Raw genomic sequence first — 17,521 nt, forward strand, 5'->3', positions numbered from 1 at the left:
CTACAGATCTTGGGGAAGGAAGGCAGGACTAGACCCAAGGGAACCAGTAACTGTGGAATCGTTAGAAAGGACTGTGATTGGGGCACCTGGGTGGCTAAGTGGGTTGGGCATCCAGCCCTTGATTTGGGCTCAGGTCGTGATCTCTGGGTGGTGGGATCACAGCTCTGCCCTAGGCACCCCACTCTGTAGAGTCAGCTTGAGATTCTCTTTGTTTCTCTCCCTCTGCTCTCTTTCTTTCTCATAAATAAATAAGGATCTTTTTCTTTTTAGATTTTTTATTTTATGTACTCATGAGAGATACAGAGCGCGCGAGAGAGGCAGAGACGCAGGCAGAGGGAGAAGCAGGCTCCATGCAGGGAGCCCGACGTGGGACTCGATTCCGGGTCCCCAGGATCAGGCCCCGGGCTGAAGGCGGCGCTAAACCGCTGCGCCACTGGGACTGGCCCAAGATCTTTTTCTTAAAAAAAAAAAAAAAAAAAAAAAGAGTACTGTGCTTAATCGGTTCTGTTGGCTCTGGGCGTAATTATAATGCAACCGCTAGGAGGCAGTCTATCTTACAGGTAAGAAAAGTAAGAACTCAAAGGTTTAAATCATCCAGACCCACTGTCACACTAAAAGCAAGCGAATGCAGGATTCTAACTCAGCTATCACACCAAAGCCAGGGATCCTTCCGCTGCCTTTAATTCATCTTTATTTTCCAAAGAAAGGGTAAATAAATTGCGTAAGCGGGGGCGAGGAACGGGGGGAGCTCTCCAGGTGAAACGGGAAGCATCCTCCCGCCGCTGCTCTCCTTGCTGCCGGTAGAGGTCGCCCGAGCGCGGACTCCGCGGGCCCCCCCGGTGCGCGCAGGCGCGGGCGCAGGCGCAGGCGCAGGCGCGCTGGGCTCCGCTCGCCCTGGCGCGCAGGGCCGGTGGGGGCGGGTCACGCCGAGCGCGCGGCCGGGAGCGGCGCTGGCGGCTGGCGGGTGGCGGCTGCGGCGGCTGCGGCGGCGGCGGCGGAGCTGCGGACCGGGAGCCGGCGCGGGGCCCTGGGCAAGCCAAGCGCCGTGCAGTGCTGAGCCCGCCGGCCGCCGGGGAGCCATGGAAATCGGCACCGAGATCAGCCGCAAGATCCGGGTGAGGCCCGTGTCAGGCGGGGGCGGGAAGCCGGGCCTCAGCGGGCGGCCGGGCGCGCGGTTGTCAGGAGTAACGGGGACTGCGGGCCCGGCCTGGGCGCCGCGGCCTAGTGCTGCGCCGCCGGGGGCTGTGGGGCCGCCGCGGCCTCGGCGAACGGGCTCCTCCGCGGCCTGGGCCGCCTGGGGCCTCGGGCCTGTGGCGGACGCGGCCCCCGAGAGCGCTGTGGAGGAAGCGGCCGCGAGCCGGAGGAGGCGTGGGGCGGCGGGCGGGGGGCGCCGCGGGGCGGGGGGAGGGGAGGGCCCGGGCGCCTCCCCGCCCCCACCGGGGCCGCCTTACGGGGCCGCCTTACGGGGCCGCCGGGTTGTCCGCCTTTCTCACAAGCGTGTTTGCCTTTCTGCTCTTCCCTCAGAGTGCCATTAAGGGGAAATTGCAAGAATTAGGAGCTTATGTTGGTAAGTTTTATTTTTTATTGTTGTTGTTTTCAGCCTAAGAGAATTTAGAGTTTGCTGCTGAGTGAATTTTAGAAAAAATTTTTTTTCCTCCTACGTACTTTTGACTTTTTTTTTAAAGATGTTATTTATTTGCTTATTTATTTATTTATTTATTTATTTATTTTTTTTTTTTTTAAAGATTTTATTTATTTATTCATGATAGTCACAGAGAGAGAGAGAGGCAGACACAGGCAGAGGGAGAAGCAGGCTCCATGCACCGGGAGCCCGATGTGGGACTCGATCCGGGGTCTCCAGGATCGCGCCCCGGGCCAAAGGCAGGCGCCAAACCGCTGCGCCACCCAGGGATCCCTATTTATTTATTTATTTATTTTATTTATGAGAGAGAGAGAGGGCGCGCACAAGCAGGGGGAGGGGCAGAGGGAGAAGCAGACTCCTCGCGGAGCAGGGAGGCGGATGCGGGGCTTGATCCCAAGAGCCTGGGGTCACCATCTGAGCCGAAGGCAGATGCTTAATCGACTGAGCCACCCAGGCGCCCCCGTACTTTTGGTTTTTGAAGGGACCCCCCCGTTGCATTAATTAATTAATTTTTTCCCCGTTGTATTTAAAGTCTGATTCTCTGCGGTTCTTTCTCTTAACCGTCTTTTCTTGAAAGCTCTATACGTAATCTTGGTTGTTTGATATTTTAGTTTCTGTGTTTTTCCCCCCAGAACCGCCTTTTAATAACGGTGTTTTATAAACCTTGTTTAGCTTCCTCAGTTGAGGCTCTCTCCTATTTTCCATACTGTTGATCAGATTCTTACTGTTTTTCTTATTCTTCCTGTTTTCATCTTGATTTTCTTGTTTCAGAATTGTTATTTTGCATATGAATGGTTTCTGGCTTTTGCCTCTGTCCTGGTTCAGTGAGTTTTATTTTTAAATGTCTATCCCCCTCCCCCCCCCTTTTTCTTACCACCCACAGTAATGTGTTCTCTTTCTCTTTATTTTTTTGTGACTTGCAACTTGAGTATTTACTTTGGGTCAGGCACAGTGCTTAACCATTGTCTTTGTGTTAGATCATGATAATAGGAGAACAGGGAAGGTAAGTGGTAATACCCCTACTTGCATAAGCAAGGAAACCAGCTTTGAGTGCTGACGTGACCTATGTTTTACGGATTGAGATCTGGGTCTGTTTAACTCCAAAGCTGGTGTCTCCTGTAAAAATAATAGCTGTTTATTATTATTTATTTATTTATTTTAAATTTTTATTTATTTATGATAGAGAGAGAGAGAGAGAGAGAGGCAGAGACACAGGCAGAGGGAGAAGCAGGCTCCATGCAGGGAGCCCGACGTGGGACTCGATCCTGGGTCTCCAGGATTGCGCCCTGGGCCAGAGGCAGGCACTAAACCTGCTGCGCCACCCAGGGATCCCCAATAGCTGCTATTTATTTATTTATTTTATTTTATTTTTTTAAATTTTTATTTATTTGTGATAGTCACAGAGAGAGAGAGAATGAGGCAGAGACACAGGCAGAGGGAGAAGCAGGCTCCATGCACCGGGAGCCCGACGTGGGATTCGATCCCGGGTCTCCAGGATCGCGCCCTGGGCCAAAGGCAGGCGCCAAACCGCTGCGCCACCCAGGGATCCCTAATAGCTGCTATTTAAACAGTGGTTCTATTTTAAAACTTTTTTTTTTTTTTAAGATTTTATTTCTTCATGAGAGACACACAGCACGAGAGAGAGGCAGACACACAGGCAGAGGGAGAAGCAGGTTCCATGCAGGGAGCCAGACATGGGACTTGATCCCCGGTCTCCAGGGTCACAACCCGGGCCGAAGGCGGCACTAAACCTCTGAGCCACCCGGGCTACCCTAAACAGTGGTTCTCAAGGTGTGAGAGACCAAGGGTCTCTGAAGTCAAAACTGTTTTCATATTAATACTGATAGGGGGATCCTGGGTAGCTCAGCGGTTTCGCGCCTGCCTTTGGCCCAGGGCGCGATCCTGGAGTCCCGGGATCGAGTCCCACGTCAGGCTCCCGGCATGGAGCCTGCTTCTCCCTCTGCCTGTGTCTCTGCCTATCTCTCTCTCTCTATCATGAATAAATAAATAAATCTTTAAAAAAAAATACTGATAGGGTGCTTGCCATTTTCACTGTGCTGGCATTTGGATTGTGCAAAAGCAGTGGTGAGTTAAACTGGTGGTCCATTGGTCTGAACTGAGGTCTCACACCAAACTCAATGAGAAATAATATTTATCACCCCTCCACTGGGAATTTTTTCTAAAAGCCAGTTTCATTTAAGAATGTAATTAGTGAGACAGTAAGAATGCTTTTAAAATTTTGACCCTTGGCTACATATTTTTAGGGTATGATGTGAGAAAATAGGAATTACTCATAAAGTACTTATATTATGCTGTATATTAAAAACAGATTGGATTTTCTGAAGGGGAAGGATTTGTGTGATTTGAATTAGCTACCTTTGGGGATGCCTGGGTGGCTCTGTGGTTGAATGTCTACCTTTGGCTCAGGGCGTTTTCCTGGAGTCCCAGGATCGAGTCCCACATTGGGCTCCCCACATGGAGCCTGCTTCTCCCTCTGCCTGTGTCTCTGCCTCTCTCTCTGTGTGTCTCATGAATAAATAAATTTAAAAAAAATTAAAAAATGAATTAGCCACCTTTTTCATGGAACGTCTTTTTCACCTATGACTTACAAGCAAATTGGGTATTTGGCAGGCATCTTCTTGAAGGTGAACAAAGGAAAAGAAATGATACATTTGTTACTAATGACAAAGAGCTTTCAAATGAAAATTAGAATTTTGAAAAGTTTGTCTGCCTTAGTGAACTTTAAAGCTTCCCAGTGCTTAAAAGAATTTCTGATAACCTTAACAAATGATTCTTTTGTATTTTGTAATGAATTGTATATCAACATGTCAGTGATTTGTATAGCTCCCTCAACTAGTATTTTTTCAAATGACCATGATGTTACAAAATTATTCAAGAGAAAAAGATTCATTAAAAGTAGAGGATGGATCTGGGCTTCCCAGGTGGCTCAACGGTTTAGCACCACCTTCAGCCCAGGGCATGATCTTGGAGACCTGGGATCCAGTGCCACGTTGGGTTCCCAGCTTGGAGCCTGCTTCTCCCTCTGCTTGTGTCTCTGCATCCCTCTGTGTCTTTTATGGATAAATTAAAAAAATTTTTTTTTAAAGATTTTATTTATTCATGATAGAGAGGCAGAGACACAGGCAGAGGGAGAAGCAGGCTCCACGCTGGGAGCCTGACACGGGACTTGATCCCGGGACTCCAGGATCATGCCCTGGGCCAAAGCAGGCACCGAACCACTGAGCCACCCAGGGATCCCCAATAAATAAAAATCTTTATTTATTTTTTTTTAAGATTTTTTTTTTTTAATTTATTTATTCAGAGAGAGAGAGAGAGAGACTGAGAGGCAGAGAGGCAGAGACACAGGCAGAGGGAGAAGTGGGCTCCATGCAGGGAGCCAGACGCGGGACTCGATCCTGGGTCTTCAGGATCACACCCCGGTAGGTGGCGCTAAACTGCTGTGCCACTGGGGCTGCCCTAAATAAAAATCTTAAAAAAATAAAAAAAAAAAAGAGGATGGAGCAATGGATTTTCATGTAACAATTACAAAAAGGTTATTGATAGAGTTTTAGTTTCCATATTGTTGCTAACCTTTAAGAAACTACTACTTGTTGAGTTTTGGTGTAGTATCACAGAAGAATGTCCATTGTATTTGTAAAGGCTATTAAAGCACAATTGACCCTTGAACAATTTAGGGGTTAGGGCTGATGGATTACCACTCCCCCCCCCCCCCCAAGCACAGTTGAAGATACAACTTTTGACTTCCTAATAGCCTACTGTTGATCAGAAGTCTTACTGGTAACATAAAGTTAACACACTTTTTTTTTTTTAAGATTTTATTTATTTATTCATAGAGACAGAGAGAGGCAGAGGAGAAGCAGGCATCATACAGAGAGAGCCTGATGTGGGACTCGATCCAGGGTCTCCAGGATCACACCCTGGGCTGCAGGCGGTGCCAAACCGCTGCGCCACCAGGGCTGCCTTAACACACATTTTGTATGTTGTGTGTATTCTGTAATATATTTTTACAAAAAGTAAGCAAGAGAAAAGAAAGCACAAATGTCATAAGGAGAAAAAAATGTTTTATATATACGTATATATAAAACCCAGTTATAATTGGGGCAGTTCAAACTCATGTTTAAGGGTCAGCTACATTTCCTTTTCCTTTTTTTTTTTTTTTTTTAATATTATTTATTCATGAGAGACACAGAGAGAGAGGGAGGCAGAGACACAGGCAGAGGGAGAAGCAGGCTCCATGCAGGGAGCCCGATGCGGGACTTGATCCTGGGCCTCAGGATCAGGCCCTGGGCCGAAGGTGGTGCTAAACCGCTGAGCCACCTGGGCTACCCCTACATTTCCAACTATGTAGTTTTGAGGCCAGATTTTCTTCATATTCTTCAATTAGAACAGCATATCATAAAAGGTTAAGTGCAGAAACAAATTGGAATACAGTTGTCTTTTTAAAAACTAGGTATTAAGAAATAAAAATAGAACTATTTGCATTAATTTTTTTGGAAAACTTAATTATAAAATTTAATTTTTTTTTTTTAGATTTTATTTATTCATGAGAGACACCGAGAGAAAGAGGCAAAGACACAGGCAGAGGGAGAAGCAGGCTCCATGCAGGGAGCCCGATATGAGACTCCATCATGGGACTCCAGGATTACGCCGTGGGCCGAAGGCAGGCGCTCAACTGCTGAGCCACCCAGGTGTCCCAGCTTAGTTATTTTATGTTATAAAAGATGGTTAATTGGGTGGCTCAGCGGTTGAGCACCTGCCTTCGGCCCAGGGTGTAGTCCTGGAGTCCCTGGATCCAGTGTCTGCCTGTGTCTCTGCCTCTCTCTCTCTCTCTCTCTCTCTCTCTCTCTCTGTCTCTCATGAATGAATAAATCTTTAAAAATAATTTAAAAGCTGGTAATTATATCATATAAATGGGTTTATTAATGTGATAGGTGTGTTACTTTAAGACTTTTTTAAATTCTCAGTTTTTCTAAAATAGTAATTACTAACAGATAATTCACATAAATAAAAGTTCTTTGGGGTTATCAGTGTTTTTTTGTTTTTTTTTAAATTTTATTTTTTTTTTTGAGAGAGCGCCCACATGCCTGCTTGTGCATGCAAGCTGGGAAAGGAGCAGAGGGGGAGAGAGTATCCCAAGTACTCAGCATGGAGCCCAGTAAGGGGCTCCATCTCAGGGTATTGAGATCATGACCTAAGCCAAAATTAAGAGTTGGAAGTTTTAACTGACTGAGCCACCCAGGCACCCCAGTTCACCAATAATTCCTAAGAGCATAAAGGGAACTCCCAACAGTTTGAGACTTATTAGTTTATTACATGCTGGGCACGTTTTATGAATCATTTGTTGTCAAGATTGTTCTAACTTTAACAGATGTGACCATTGAAGCTCAGAAGTAAAGATCAAGCTGAACCAGGATTGGTTGATTCTTTTACTTGTTCAGCACTATGATACCAGCTATGTGTCAGGAACTTGTTTTGGTTAAAAAAGAAATCTACAGAAAACCTAGCATAAACTTTCTTAGTTCTAGCACATGAAAGCACAAACACATTAAAGGTTAATTGAGTCTAATTTCAATCTTATTGATGATTTCTATCATTTATCAAACATCTCAGACCAAGGATTTTGAGCCTGTAATTTTTTTTTTTTTTTTTTTTTAAGGTTTTATATATTCCTGAGAGACAGAGAGAGGCAGAAACATAGGCAGAGGGAGAAGCAGGCTCCCCCTAAGGAGCCTGATGCGGGACTGGATCCTGTACTCCCTAAGCCGAAGATAGACGCTCAGCCACTGAGCCACCCAGGCGTCCCTTGAGCCTGTAATTATAGCAAAAATATAGAATTTGTGATTTTCAGAATATTTTCATGTAGTTCCATTTGTTCCTGAACACTGCGCTAAGTGGAAATGGCAGGTAGTATTTTTTTTTTTTTTGGCAGGTAGTATTACAATCCTTTTACAACTAAAAAAAATGGAGTCTTGGGAGTATCAGAGCTGGTCAATAGCAGATTCAAGACCAAAGAACTCAGGTCTTCTGTGTCTCTGATGCTAACAAAGGTAAAGGAGACACTCCTGTATGCTCTTCTGGAACTCCACTGAAGTCTGTTCCAGTGATCGACATTAGCTTTGTAATGTGGGTCTGCTGCTTGACTGGACATTTCTTGGGCAGAGACTTAATATTTGTTATGTCCCAGTGACCTAGCAGAAGGCACGATTTTTTTTTTAATTAAGTAGAAAAGCGAGTTACCATTAGAGTGTTTGAAATAAAAGTATACATTGTGAGTTTAGGTTTACAATTAGTTACTTAATTGTATGTATATTCATCATTGTCCATCTGGAAAGGGTGACTTGCTAATCTAATCCCTTTTTTTGCTTAGAAAAGAGTCCTAGAAACCTTTAAGGTTATGGAAGCAATCCTTTAATATTTGAGTATTAATCTTCAAGGTATTGGGTGGGATACAAAGGCAAACAACTCTTAAGAGTGATAACTACTCATTCGTATGTTTAAAATGGAGCACTTTAGTGGGAAGGCGATTACAATTTAGAATAGTCTTTCATTCATATGTTATTTTTTATTTTAAATTTTTTTTTAGTATAGTTAACAATTTCATTCATGTTTTAGAAGCCTGAGCTTGCATAAACCTCCAAAAAGCTTTTCCCCTAGTTCACAGATTCCAAATAATTTGAGAAATCCGAAGTCTGTGGAAATGTATCACAAACACGTTGATTTTTCATTAGATTCTTAATTTCTGTTTTGTGTACTGAGAAACAGTATGAATTTCTCATGGTTTTGGTGAGATATAATTAATATATTAACATTGGTGTATTAAACTGTGTTTAAAGTGTACAGTTTCCTGTGTCTTCACAAATACCACACAGTAGTCAAACTAATGAACATATTCACTCCCAGAAGTTCCCTGAGGCTCCTTTGTATCCCTCCTTCCCCTGCCTTGACCTTGTACTCATGTTGGATGTTAGAAAATGCCACTGATCTCACACTGAATGTTAGAAAATGCAAACTAATAGGTAGTGACAGGAAAGCACATTTTCATCTTAGACATTGTGAGGGAGAAAAATTTGTGAAGGCTGGCAAAGCATTCTGACTTTTCTTGTTGACTTTCCCTGGGTTATCAGTGGTAGTCTGTAGTACGTAGGTACACTTTGTATAAAGTGTATAAGTGTATAAGCTACCAGGCTTATTTTATTGCAGTTACCAGAAAAAATTGGAACCTTTTGTTACTCTACAAAGAAAATAAATGATTGACTTCTTGTTGTCACTTATATTCCCTCATATCATATTGTATGATTTATATTTTTTAAAAAGATTTTACTTATTCATGAGAGAGAGAGAGAGAGAGAGGCAGAGACACAGGCAGAGGGAGATGCAGGCTCCTTGCCTGACATGGGACTCGATCCCGGGTCTCCAGGATCACGCCCTGGGCTGAAGGTGGCGCTAAACTGCTGAGCCACCCAGGCTGCCCATATTGCAGGATTTCATTAAATATTCAGATTTCTCCAACAAAACAAAAATGCAGCCAACTGAATAGAAGATACCTGTGAAAGGTACATCTGATAAGGGGGTTCATATTCAGAATGTATAAAAAAAATTTCCACAACTCAACACCAAAAAAAAAATTAAAAGGTAGAAGACCTGAATAGACATTTTTCCAAAGAAGACCTACAGATGGCCAGCAGACACATGAAAAGATACTAATATCACTAATCCTGAGGGAACTACAAACCAGAATCACAGATATCACTTTACACTTATGAAAATGGCTAGAATCAAAGAGCCCGGACCTTGGCGAAAATGCAGAGAAAGGGCAGCCTGGGTGGCTCAGCGGTTTAGTACCGCCTTCAGTCCAGGGCCTGATCCTGAAGACCTAGGATCAAGTCCCACGTCAGGCTCCCTGCATGGAGCCTGCTTCTCCCTCTGCCTGTGTCTCTGTCTCTGTCTCTTTCTCTCTCTCCTCTCTGTGTTTTTCATGAATAAATAAATAAAATCATTTAAAAAAAATGCAGAGAAAAAGGAACCTTTAGGTGCTATTGGTGGAAATGCAGCATGGTACAGCTGGTATGGAAAACAGTAGGGAGAGTCCTCAAAAAATCAGAAATAGAAGTACCATATCCAATAATTCCACTGTTGGGTATTTACCCAAAGAGAATAGAACCACTGATTCGAAAAGATAACATGCACTGCTGTATTATATTGCAGCATTATTTACAATAGCCAAAATATGGGAGAGTATATGTATATACTGTATATATCTGTGTATGTTTATAGTTTCATGGCTTATACTCAGCCATGAAAAAAATGAGGTCCTAAAACAACATGGGTAGATCTAGAGTATATGCTAAGTGAAATAAGTCACACAGAAAGACAAATACCATAGGATTTCGCTTACATGTGGAATCTAAAAAACAGAATGAATGGGTGCCTGGCTGACTAGTTGGTAGAGCATGTGACTCTTGATCTAAGGGTCATGAGTTGAAGCCCCACGTTGGGCGTAGAGATTACTTAAATAAAAAATAAAATCAGGGCAGCCCGGGTGGCTCGGCGGTTTAGCACTGCCTTCAGCCCAGGGCGTGATCCTGGAGACCCGGAATCGAGTCCCATGTCAGGTTCCCTGCATGGAGCCTGCTTCTTCCTCTGCCTGTGTCTCTGCCTCTCTCTCTCTCCTCTCTGTTTCTTATGAATAAATAAATAAAATCTTAAAAATAAAATGATTTTAGAAAGCCAACTTAGACTCTTTATATACACAGGACAAGTTGGTGGTTGCCCGAGGGGAGGTAGGTGAGGCATAGGTGAACTAGGTAAGATTAAGAGGTACAAATGTCTAGTTATAAAATAAGTCACAGATGAAAAGTACAGTACAGGGGGTATAGTCAGTACTGTAATAACATTATATAGTGACAGTTGATGATTGCAGTTACTGTGGTGAGTACTGAGTAACATAGGGTGTCCAGTACTGTGTTGTATACCTGAAAGTAATAGAGTATTATATGTTGATTATACCTCATTAAAATAAATGAAAAGCATTGATGTCTTTTTTTAAAAATATTTTATTTATTTATTTATTTTATTTTTGATAGAGAGAGAGAGAGAGGCACAGACATAGGCAGAGGGAGAAGCAGGCTCCATGCACCGGGAGCCCGACATGGGATTCGATCCCGGGTCTCCAGGATCGCACCCTGGGCCAAAGGCAGGCACTAAACCGCTGCGCCACCCAGGGATCCCTCTTTTTTTTTTTTTTTTTTTTAAGATTTTATTTATTCATGAGAGACAGAGAGAGAGAGAGAGAGAGAGAGGCAGAGGGAGAAGCAGGCTCCATGCAGGAAGCCCAATGTGGGACTCGATCCCAGGACTCTAGGATCACGCCCTGGGCCGAAGGCAGGCGCTAAACCGCTGAGCCAGCCAGGGATCCCCCAAAGCATTGATGTCTTAATCCAATGTTCTAATTTATTTGAAGTGCAGCTTGGACATAAGCAGATTTTTTAAAGCTTCCCAGCAGATTCTAATGTGCAGCTAAATTTGAGACTCTCTCTCTCTTTTTTTTTTTTCTTTTTTTTTAAGGATTTTGTTTATTTATTCATGAGAGATACAGAGAGAGAGGCAGAGGCAGAGGCAGGCTCCATGCAGGGAGCCCGATGTGGGAGTCGATCCGGGGTCTCTGGGATCAGGCCCTGGGCTGAAGGCGGCGCTAAGCTGCTGAGCCACCGGGGCTGCCCGAGAAGCTCTCCTTTGTAACAGCTGCTTAGCTTACCTGCACATTATTATACTGGAAATTGGGAAAACTTCAGTCTGTTGAGATTTGTTTTTTCTTAGCACTTGTGGTGGCTGGGTGTGTTTGATGAGTCAGAGTGGCTGGTTTACTTTGTGAATAATTTTCTCTCTTTACTCCAGTGCACCCTATAAATATTACCATTTTCTAGATCTGTCGTGAAGTAAAGCAGAATAGCTTGCACAGCCCATAGCACCTGCGTTGTGTGTTGTTTTTTTTTTTTTTTAACCAAATAATTGTAATGTTTGGGTAGGATTGCCACCTAGACTTCTAAAATTTCTTTACAACATTTTTTATTAGTATAAAATTGCAAGAGATCTAAATGTCCATTGACATAAAATGATAAATCAATTGTATATTAATACTATTTGAGCAGTAAAAAAACTTAGATTTCTCTCTTTTCCATTTGTAGATTGGGCTTTCTGAGTGTATTTGTCCTTTTCTTGACCTGGAGTTTTGATAATTCTCCTTGAAACAAATGGCTGATAGTACTTTTTTTTTTTGTCTGATAGTACTTCTGAAATGAACCTTTCTGCCTACTTAGAAATATGAATATTTAAAGTATTAAATCTGAAAGAAATTTTTTTTTTGATGGGGTTAAGAGTTCTTGATAAATGGCTTTTGCTTCCTAGTGTGGTGGTTTTGTTTTTGTTTTGTTTTGTTTTGTTTTTTGTCCTATACCTCACCTTCATAATCATTGTGAAGGAGTGTATGAGGATAAAACAGTGAATGAAGTTGAAATTGTTTAAATTTACGATTAGATTTTTTAAATGATGTGGAGTTTTTGGGTGGTTTTAGTTTATATGCTGTTGGTACAAATTCGTTACCTGAGATAATAGAAATCTGTCTTTACTGAGGATAAGATATTCTTTTGAGAAATGAATATCAGTTTAATCATAGACAACCACAAAACTAGATAAAACGCAATTGTTATTCTTGAATATCCTTATACCTTCTGGAAGCTTCTCTGAAATTAATGAGCATTATTAAAAAATCAAAAGGAAATGAATACACTCTCAAGTTTGAACTGTAATTCAGAATATCTGGTTTTATAAGTACTTGTTAGTTGTTCCTAATTCCCATCCTTTTAGTAATTGAAATACCTATGGAATGAAGAGGAAAAAAGCTATACTTTCTTGTCCAATATAATTCTAGTAGAGCTGAGATACTAATTTTTAGAGCTATATGTATATTTTCAAGTACATTAACTTTTAAGTGGAAGACAGTATTGAGGAAAACAAAAAAGAAAAAAGTTTTTATATACTTTTCCTTTTAACTAGATGAAGAACTTCCTGATTACATTATGGTGATGGTGGCCAACAAGAAAAGTCAGGACCAAATGACAGAGGACCTGTCCCTGTTTCTAGGGAACAACACAATTCGATTCACCGTATGGTACGTTTCTGAATTTTTACCCCTTAGACCAAAGTTTGGCACAAGTCAGAGTAGGTATTCTGTCTGAAAAGAGATTCTTGACCAGAGAGGCAGATTCACTGAGGAGAGGAAGATAGCCATGAGAGCACAGCTTCTGAGCTAGGCTGCTGAGGTTGAATCCTGGATCTGCCTCTTGCCTTGGTTCTTCCATTTGTAAAATGGGATTAATAAATTCTCTTTATAGGATTGTTGTAAGGATTAAATGAAATAATATGTGTAATATACCTGTGCCTGGCCCATAGTAAGTCCTTAGTCTGTGTTAACTGTGTAGTTTTTATGTTTCTTTTGGAAACTTTGGCATATTATTTCTTTCCCCCAACCAGAACCAGTTCATGTATTTTGAGGGCTGAGTTGACTTCCTATGTTGCTTTCTGCAGCAGTTAACTTTTAGGGGGCAGAGTTTTTGGACAAAATTTCAAATCATTGTTAAAAGTTTGGAACTTCCTGAACTTTAGAATTTTAAAAAGACGGTTTTATGTTCAAGTACAATCCATGTTATAATTTTTCGTGTTCTTTTTCAAACCATACATGCCTTTATTTGGGAATACCTGACTACAAGGATAAGATTCAATTTACGAAGGCAGGTTTGAGGTAGAGTGCGGGTCTGGGGAGGGTAATGATGTGGCTGAGAAGAGATCAGGAAGTACTTCTATAAACACCCTCCCTCTGGGAACCGCCAATTAGAGCACAGGTTGATAATGGAGCAAAGTTGAGTGAGCAGAGGGGCATGCTTGCTTTGAAAGGCAAGAGACTGGGAGAGGTGATAGAGGAGGCATTAAGGAGGGATATGAAACTGGTTTAACTTCTTGCTCTTATTTATTTATTTTTTAAAGATTTTATTTATTTATTCATGACAAACAGAGATAGAGAGGTAGAGAATCAGGCTCCATGCAGAGAATGTGACGTGGGACTCGACCTCGGGTCTCCAGGATCATCACGCTCTGGGCCGAAGGTGGTGCTAAACCGCTAAGTCACCCGGGCTGCCCAACTTCTTGCTCTTAAACTAAAGTTTGTCTTAAAGGTGTTTTTGCCCCTGTGGGCTACCATATGCTTTAAAAGTCTTGTAAAGTTTTCTTGAAATACCACAAAGAATTTTCTGTTTATATTACACAGTTTTCTATGACATTCAGTGCAGTGGTTGATCTCAAATGTTTTGGTACATCCACTACTGTAGCGTGAGTGCCCTAACCCACTCCTTACACTTAGTCCCCAGAATTTACAAAAAAAAAAAAAAAAAAAAGAGAGAGAGACTGGTCCTTTTGACTGGAGAAGTTATCATGAGTACTTTTTTTTTTTTTCTTAAGTCTTCTGCAGTCCAGGTATTTGTTTTGTCTCATATACATGATTTATGACTTTTGGTTCAACTTTGGGATCGCTTTGGTTTGAGTCCCACTAACCATACTATGGGAGATTGAGAGATACTTTCTTAGATAGATAACTTGATGCTTGGGACAAATTTATTATATAAAGGACTAGGTGAATTTGAATTTAAAATCAAATTAACTCAACTTTCTTATCTTGCTATAAATTCCTTAAGGTGTGCTGATGCAAGTGATGGTGTGTCTGTTTGGGGATTTTATTTCCCTTGTTAGGTGTTCATTGACACCACCCTGAAATGTACTATTATGATTGTTTGGAGTCCTGCAATAATTGTGTCCAAGTCCTGTAATAATTGTGTGACAGTAGCATGTGACTGGGTTCTGGGTGAAACATAATGAGATAGGTATTCTGGTATTATTTTTATGGAAGGTACATGTTGAAGGTAATGAAGACGTACGATTTTTTATTGATGAAGACGTACGATTTTTTATTGGTTTCTATAGTAGTCATGTAAGCCTTTTTTAAAAATGTGGCACTTCTTTAATTATTATAGTATTTGTTCATTAAGTACCATTTAGTACCATTTATCAATATTTATATCTGAAGATTCTGTAATGTCATCAGATTTCAAGTGACAGTTGAAATAAAATCTTTTCTAGATGAAGATTTAATTTTTTCTTTTTTTTCTTTCAGGCTTCATGGTGTATTAGATAAACTTCGCTCTGTTACAACTGGTAAGAGTCATTAAAATGTTTGTGTTTGTGGAATTTACTATAGCATTTTCTTTCTAAATCTATTTATAGTGCTTTGGGAAAAAGTCCATATATTTGAAAATAATAGGTTTTTGCACTTTCTTAGAAAGCATATAAATTATGAATTCAAGAGAAACAGATTTAACGTAATTTATTTATTCTAAAGATTTATTTATTTATTTATTCATGAGGAACACAGAGAGAGAGAGAGAGACAGGCAGAGGGAGAAGCAGGCTCTATGCAAGGAGCCCGATGTGGGACTCGATCCCCTGTCTCCAGGATCACACCCTGGGCTGCAGGTGGCGCTAAACCGCTGCGCCACCAGGGCTGCCGGATTTAACATAATTTAAAAATAATTTAAACAAGGGAAGGGAAATTCTGCAATTTATCCTAAGGAAATAATTGTAAATGTACAGTGATTTAGCTTCAAGGATGTTTTAATATTTTATTTATTTACTTAGTTTTAAAGTTAGTTTATTTGTTTGAAAAAAAGAGAGTGCATATACATAAGCATGTGGGGGGGAGTGCCCAGGGATAGAGAGGATCTCAAGTAGACTCCATGGTGAGCACAGAGCCTGACATAGGGCTCCATCCTAGTGCCCATGAGATCACCACATGAGCTGAAATCACAAATCAGTCACTCAACTGACTGAGCCACCCAGGGGCCCCAAGGATGTTTAAATATTTTATAATGGAAAATTACTTAAAAGTTCAGTAATAATAAATTGAATTATTATATTAGCTACATAAGGAGTAATATTCAGCCATTAAAAGTGTTATGGAAGAACACATAATGCTTTTAAATTGGTGATAAAGAGGGGGAAGGTTCAAAGTAATAAAAATAGCTTAAAAGGATCATGTGTTTTTCTTTCCAGACCCTTCTAGTCTAAAGTCTTCTGATACCAACATCTTTGATAATAACGTGTCTTCAAACAAGAGCAGTTTCAGTCGGGGAGATGAGAGAAGGCATGAAGCTGCAGTGCCACCTCTTGCGGTTGCTAGCACTAGACCTGAAAAACGAGACTCCAGGGTTTCTACTAGCTCACAGGAGCAGAAAACCACTAATGTCAGGTAAGAGTCCTATGTAGACCTGCTGTGCATAGATAGGTGTGTGTATGTGACCTTGACATTAGTTTTTATATCTTTAAATTTCTGTTTTCAGAAATTTGGGGGCATATTAAGGTGGTCATGAGCAAATTTTTTGAATAAAATATGATAAGACCGAAGTATGATTATCTCTTACCTCATATAGTAAATCAAAATTTTTGTTTATTTGTGTATTTTTATTTTTTAAAGACTTTATTTATTTATTCATGAGAGACACAGAGATAGAGGCAGAGACAGAGGCAGAGACAGAGGCAGAGACATAGGCAGAGGGAGAAGCAGGCTCCATGCAGGAAGCCTGATGTGGGACTTGATCCCGGGACTCTGGGCTCATGCTCTGAGCCAAAGGCAGGCGCTAAACCGCTGCGCCACCCAGGGATCCCTAAATCAAAGTTTTTAAAAAGAATATAATTTTAAAGTAGTTTTTAATGGAATACATAAAAGGAGTGTCTAAACTTTTTCATTAAAATTTAAGTAAATTCTTTAAAGATACTGATCTAAGTTGGTTATAGTTTTGTGTGTGTATGTGTGTGTGTTTTTAAATAGACAGACTTATGATGATGGAGCTGCAACCCGGTTAATGTCAACTGTGAAGCCTCTGAGGGAACCAGCACCCTCTGAAGATGTGATTGATATTAAGCCAGAACCAGATGATCTCATTGATGAAGACCTCAATTTTGTGCAGGAGAATCCCTTATCTCAGAAAAAACCTACAGTGACACTTACATATGGTTCTTCTCGCCCTTCTATTGAAATTTATCGACCACCTGCAAGTCGAAATGCAGATAGTGGTGCTCATTTAAACAGGTTGCAATTTCAGCAGCAGCAAAACAGTATTCATGCTGCCAAGCAACCTGATATACAGAACAGCCGGGTATATGAAACAGGACGTTTGTGTGAACCAGAAGTGCTTAACAGCTTAGAAGATACTTACAGTCCTTTCTTCAGAAACAACTCAGAAAAAATGAGTATTGAGGTTTGTATATACTTTTTTTATTTTAAAAATTATTAGTATTTTTTAAATTTTTATTTATTTATGATAGAGAGAGAGAGAGAGAGAGGCAGAGACATAGGCAGAGGGAGAAGCAGGCTCCATGCACCGGGAGCCCGACGTGGGATTCGATCCCAGGTCTCCAGGATCGCGCCCTGGGCCAAAGGCAGGCGCTAAACCACTATGCTACCCAGGGATCCCTTAAAAATTATTTTTTAAAGTAAGCTACGTGCCCAACACGGGGCTTGAACTTGCAACCTTGAAATCAAGAATCACGTGCTCTACTGACTGATTAGCCAGGTGCCTCTGTATATACTTTTAAATTCTGGCTTTTTGGGCTGGAAATTGGCACTTCTAGTACTAAATATATGTGAAATAACTAAACACATTTTTAAAAAATATTTTATTAAATTCGTAAGAGACACAGAGGCAGAGGGAGAAGCAGGCTCCATGCAGGGAGCTCCATGAACTTAAACACATATTGC

At 41.4% G+C, this 17,521-nt stretch overlaps 1 protein-coding gene across 4 annotated transcripts in view; it reads left to right on the plus strand.

Moving 5' to 3' along the window:
* Positions 1 to 924: 924 nt before the first annotated feature.
* Positions 925 to 17,521, plus strand: part of ZC3H14 (zinc finger CCCH-type containing 14) — a 55,133-nt gene continuing 38,536 nt past the window's right edge. For 2 of the 4 annotated variants that reach the window (XM_025443617.3, XM_049113395.1), the window contains exons 1-4: positions 12,716 to 12,830; positions 14,883 to 14,923; positions 15,817 to 16,012; positions 16,592 to 17,021. In XM_025443617.3, coding sequence (XP_025299402.3) covers positions 12,739 to 12,830; positions 14,883 to 14,923; positions 15,817 to 16,012; positions 16,592 to 17,021 — 759 coding nt within the window. In that variant the 5' untranslated portion in view covers positions 12,716 to 12,738. Of the gene's footprint in view, positions 1,116 to 1,524; positions 1,568 to 12,715; positions 12,831 to 14,882; positions 14,924 to 15,816; positions 16,013 to 16,591; positions 17,022 to 17,521 lie in introns of those variants that run through there. The other 2 variants (XM_025443616.3, XM_049113396.1) reach the window with 2 other exon arrangements.

Source organism: Canis lupus, chromosome 8 (genome assembly GCF_003254725.2).
Source record: "Canis lupus dingo isolate Sandy chromosome 8, ASM325472v2, whole genome shotgun sequence".
Classification (NCBI taxonomy): domain Eukaryota; kingdom Metazoa; phylum Chordata; class Mammalia; order Carnivora; family Canidae; genus Canis; species Canis lupus.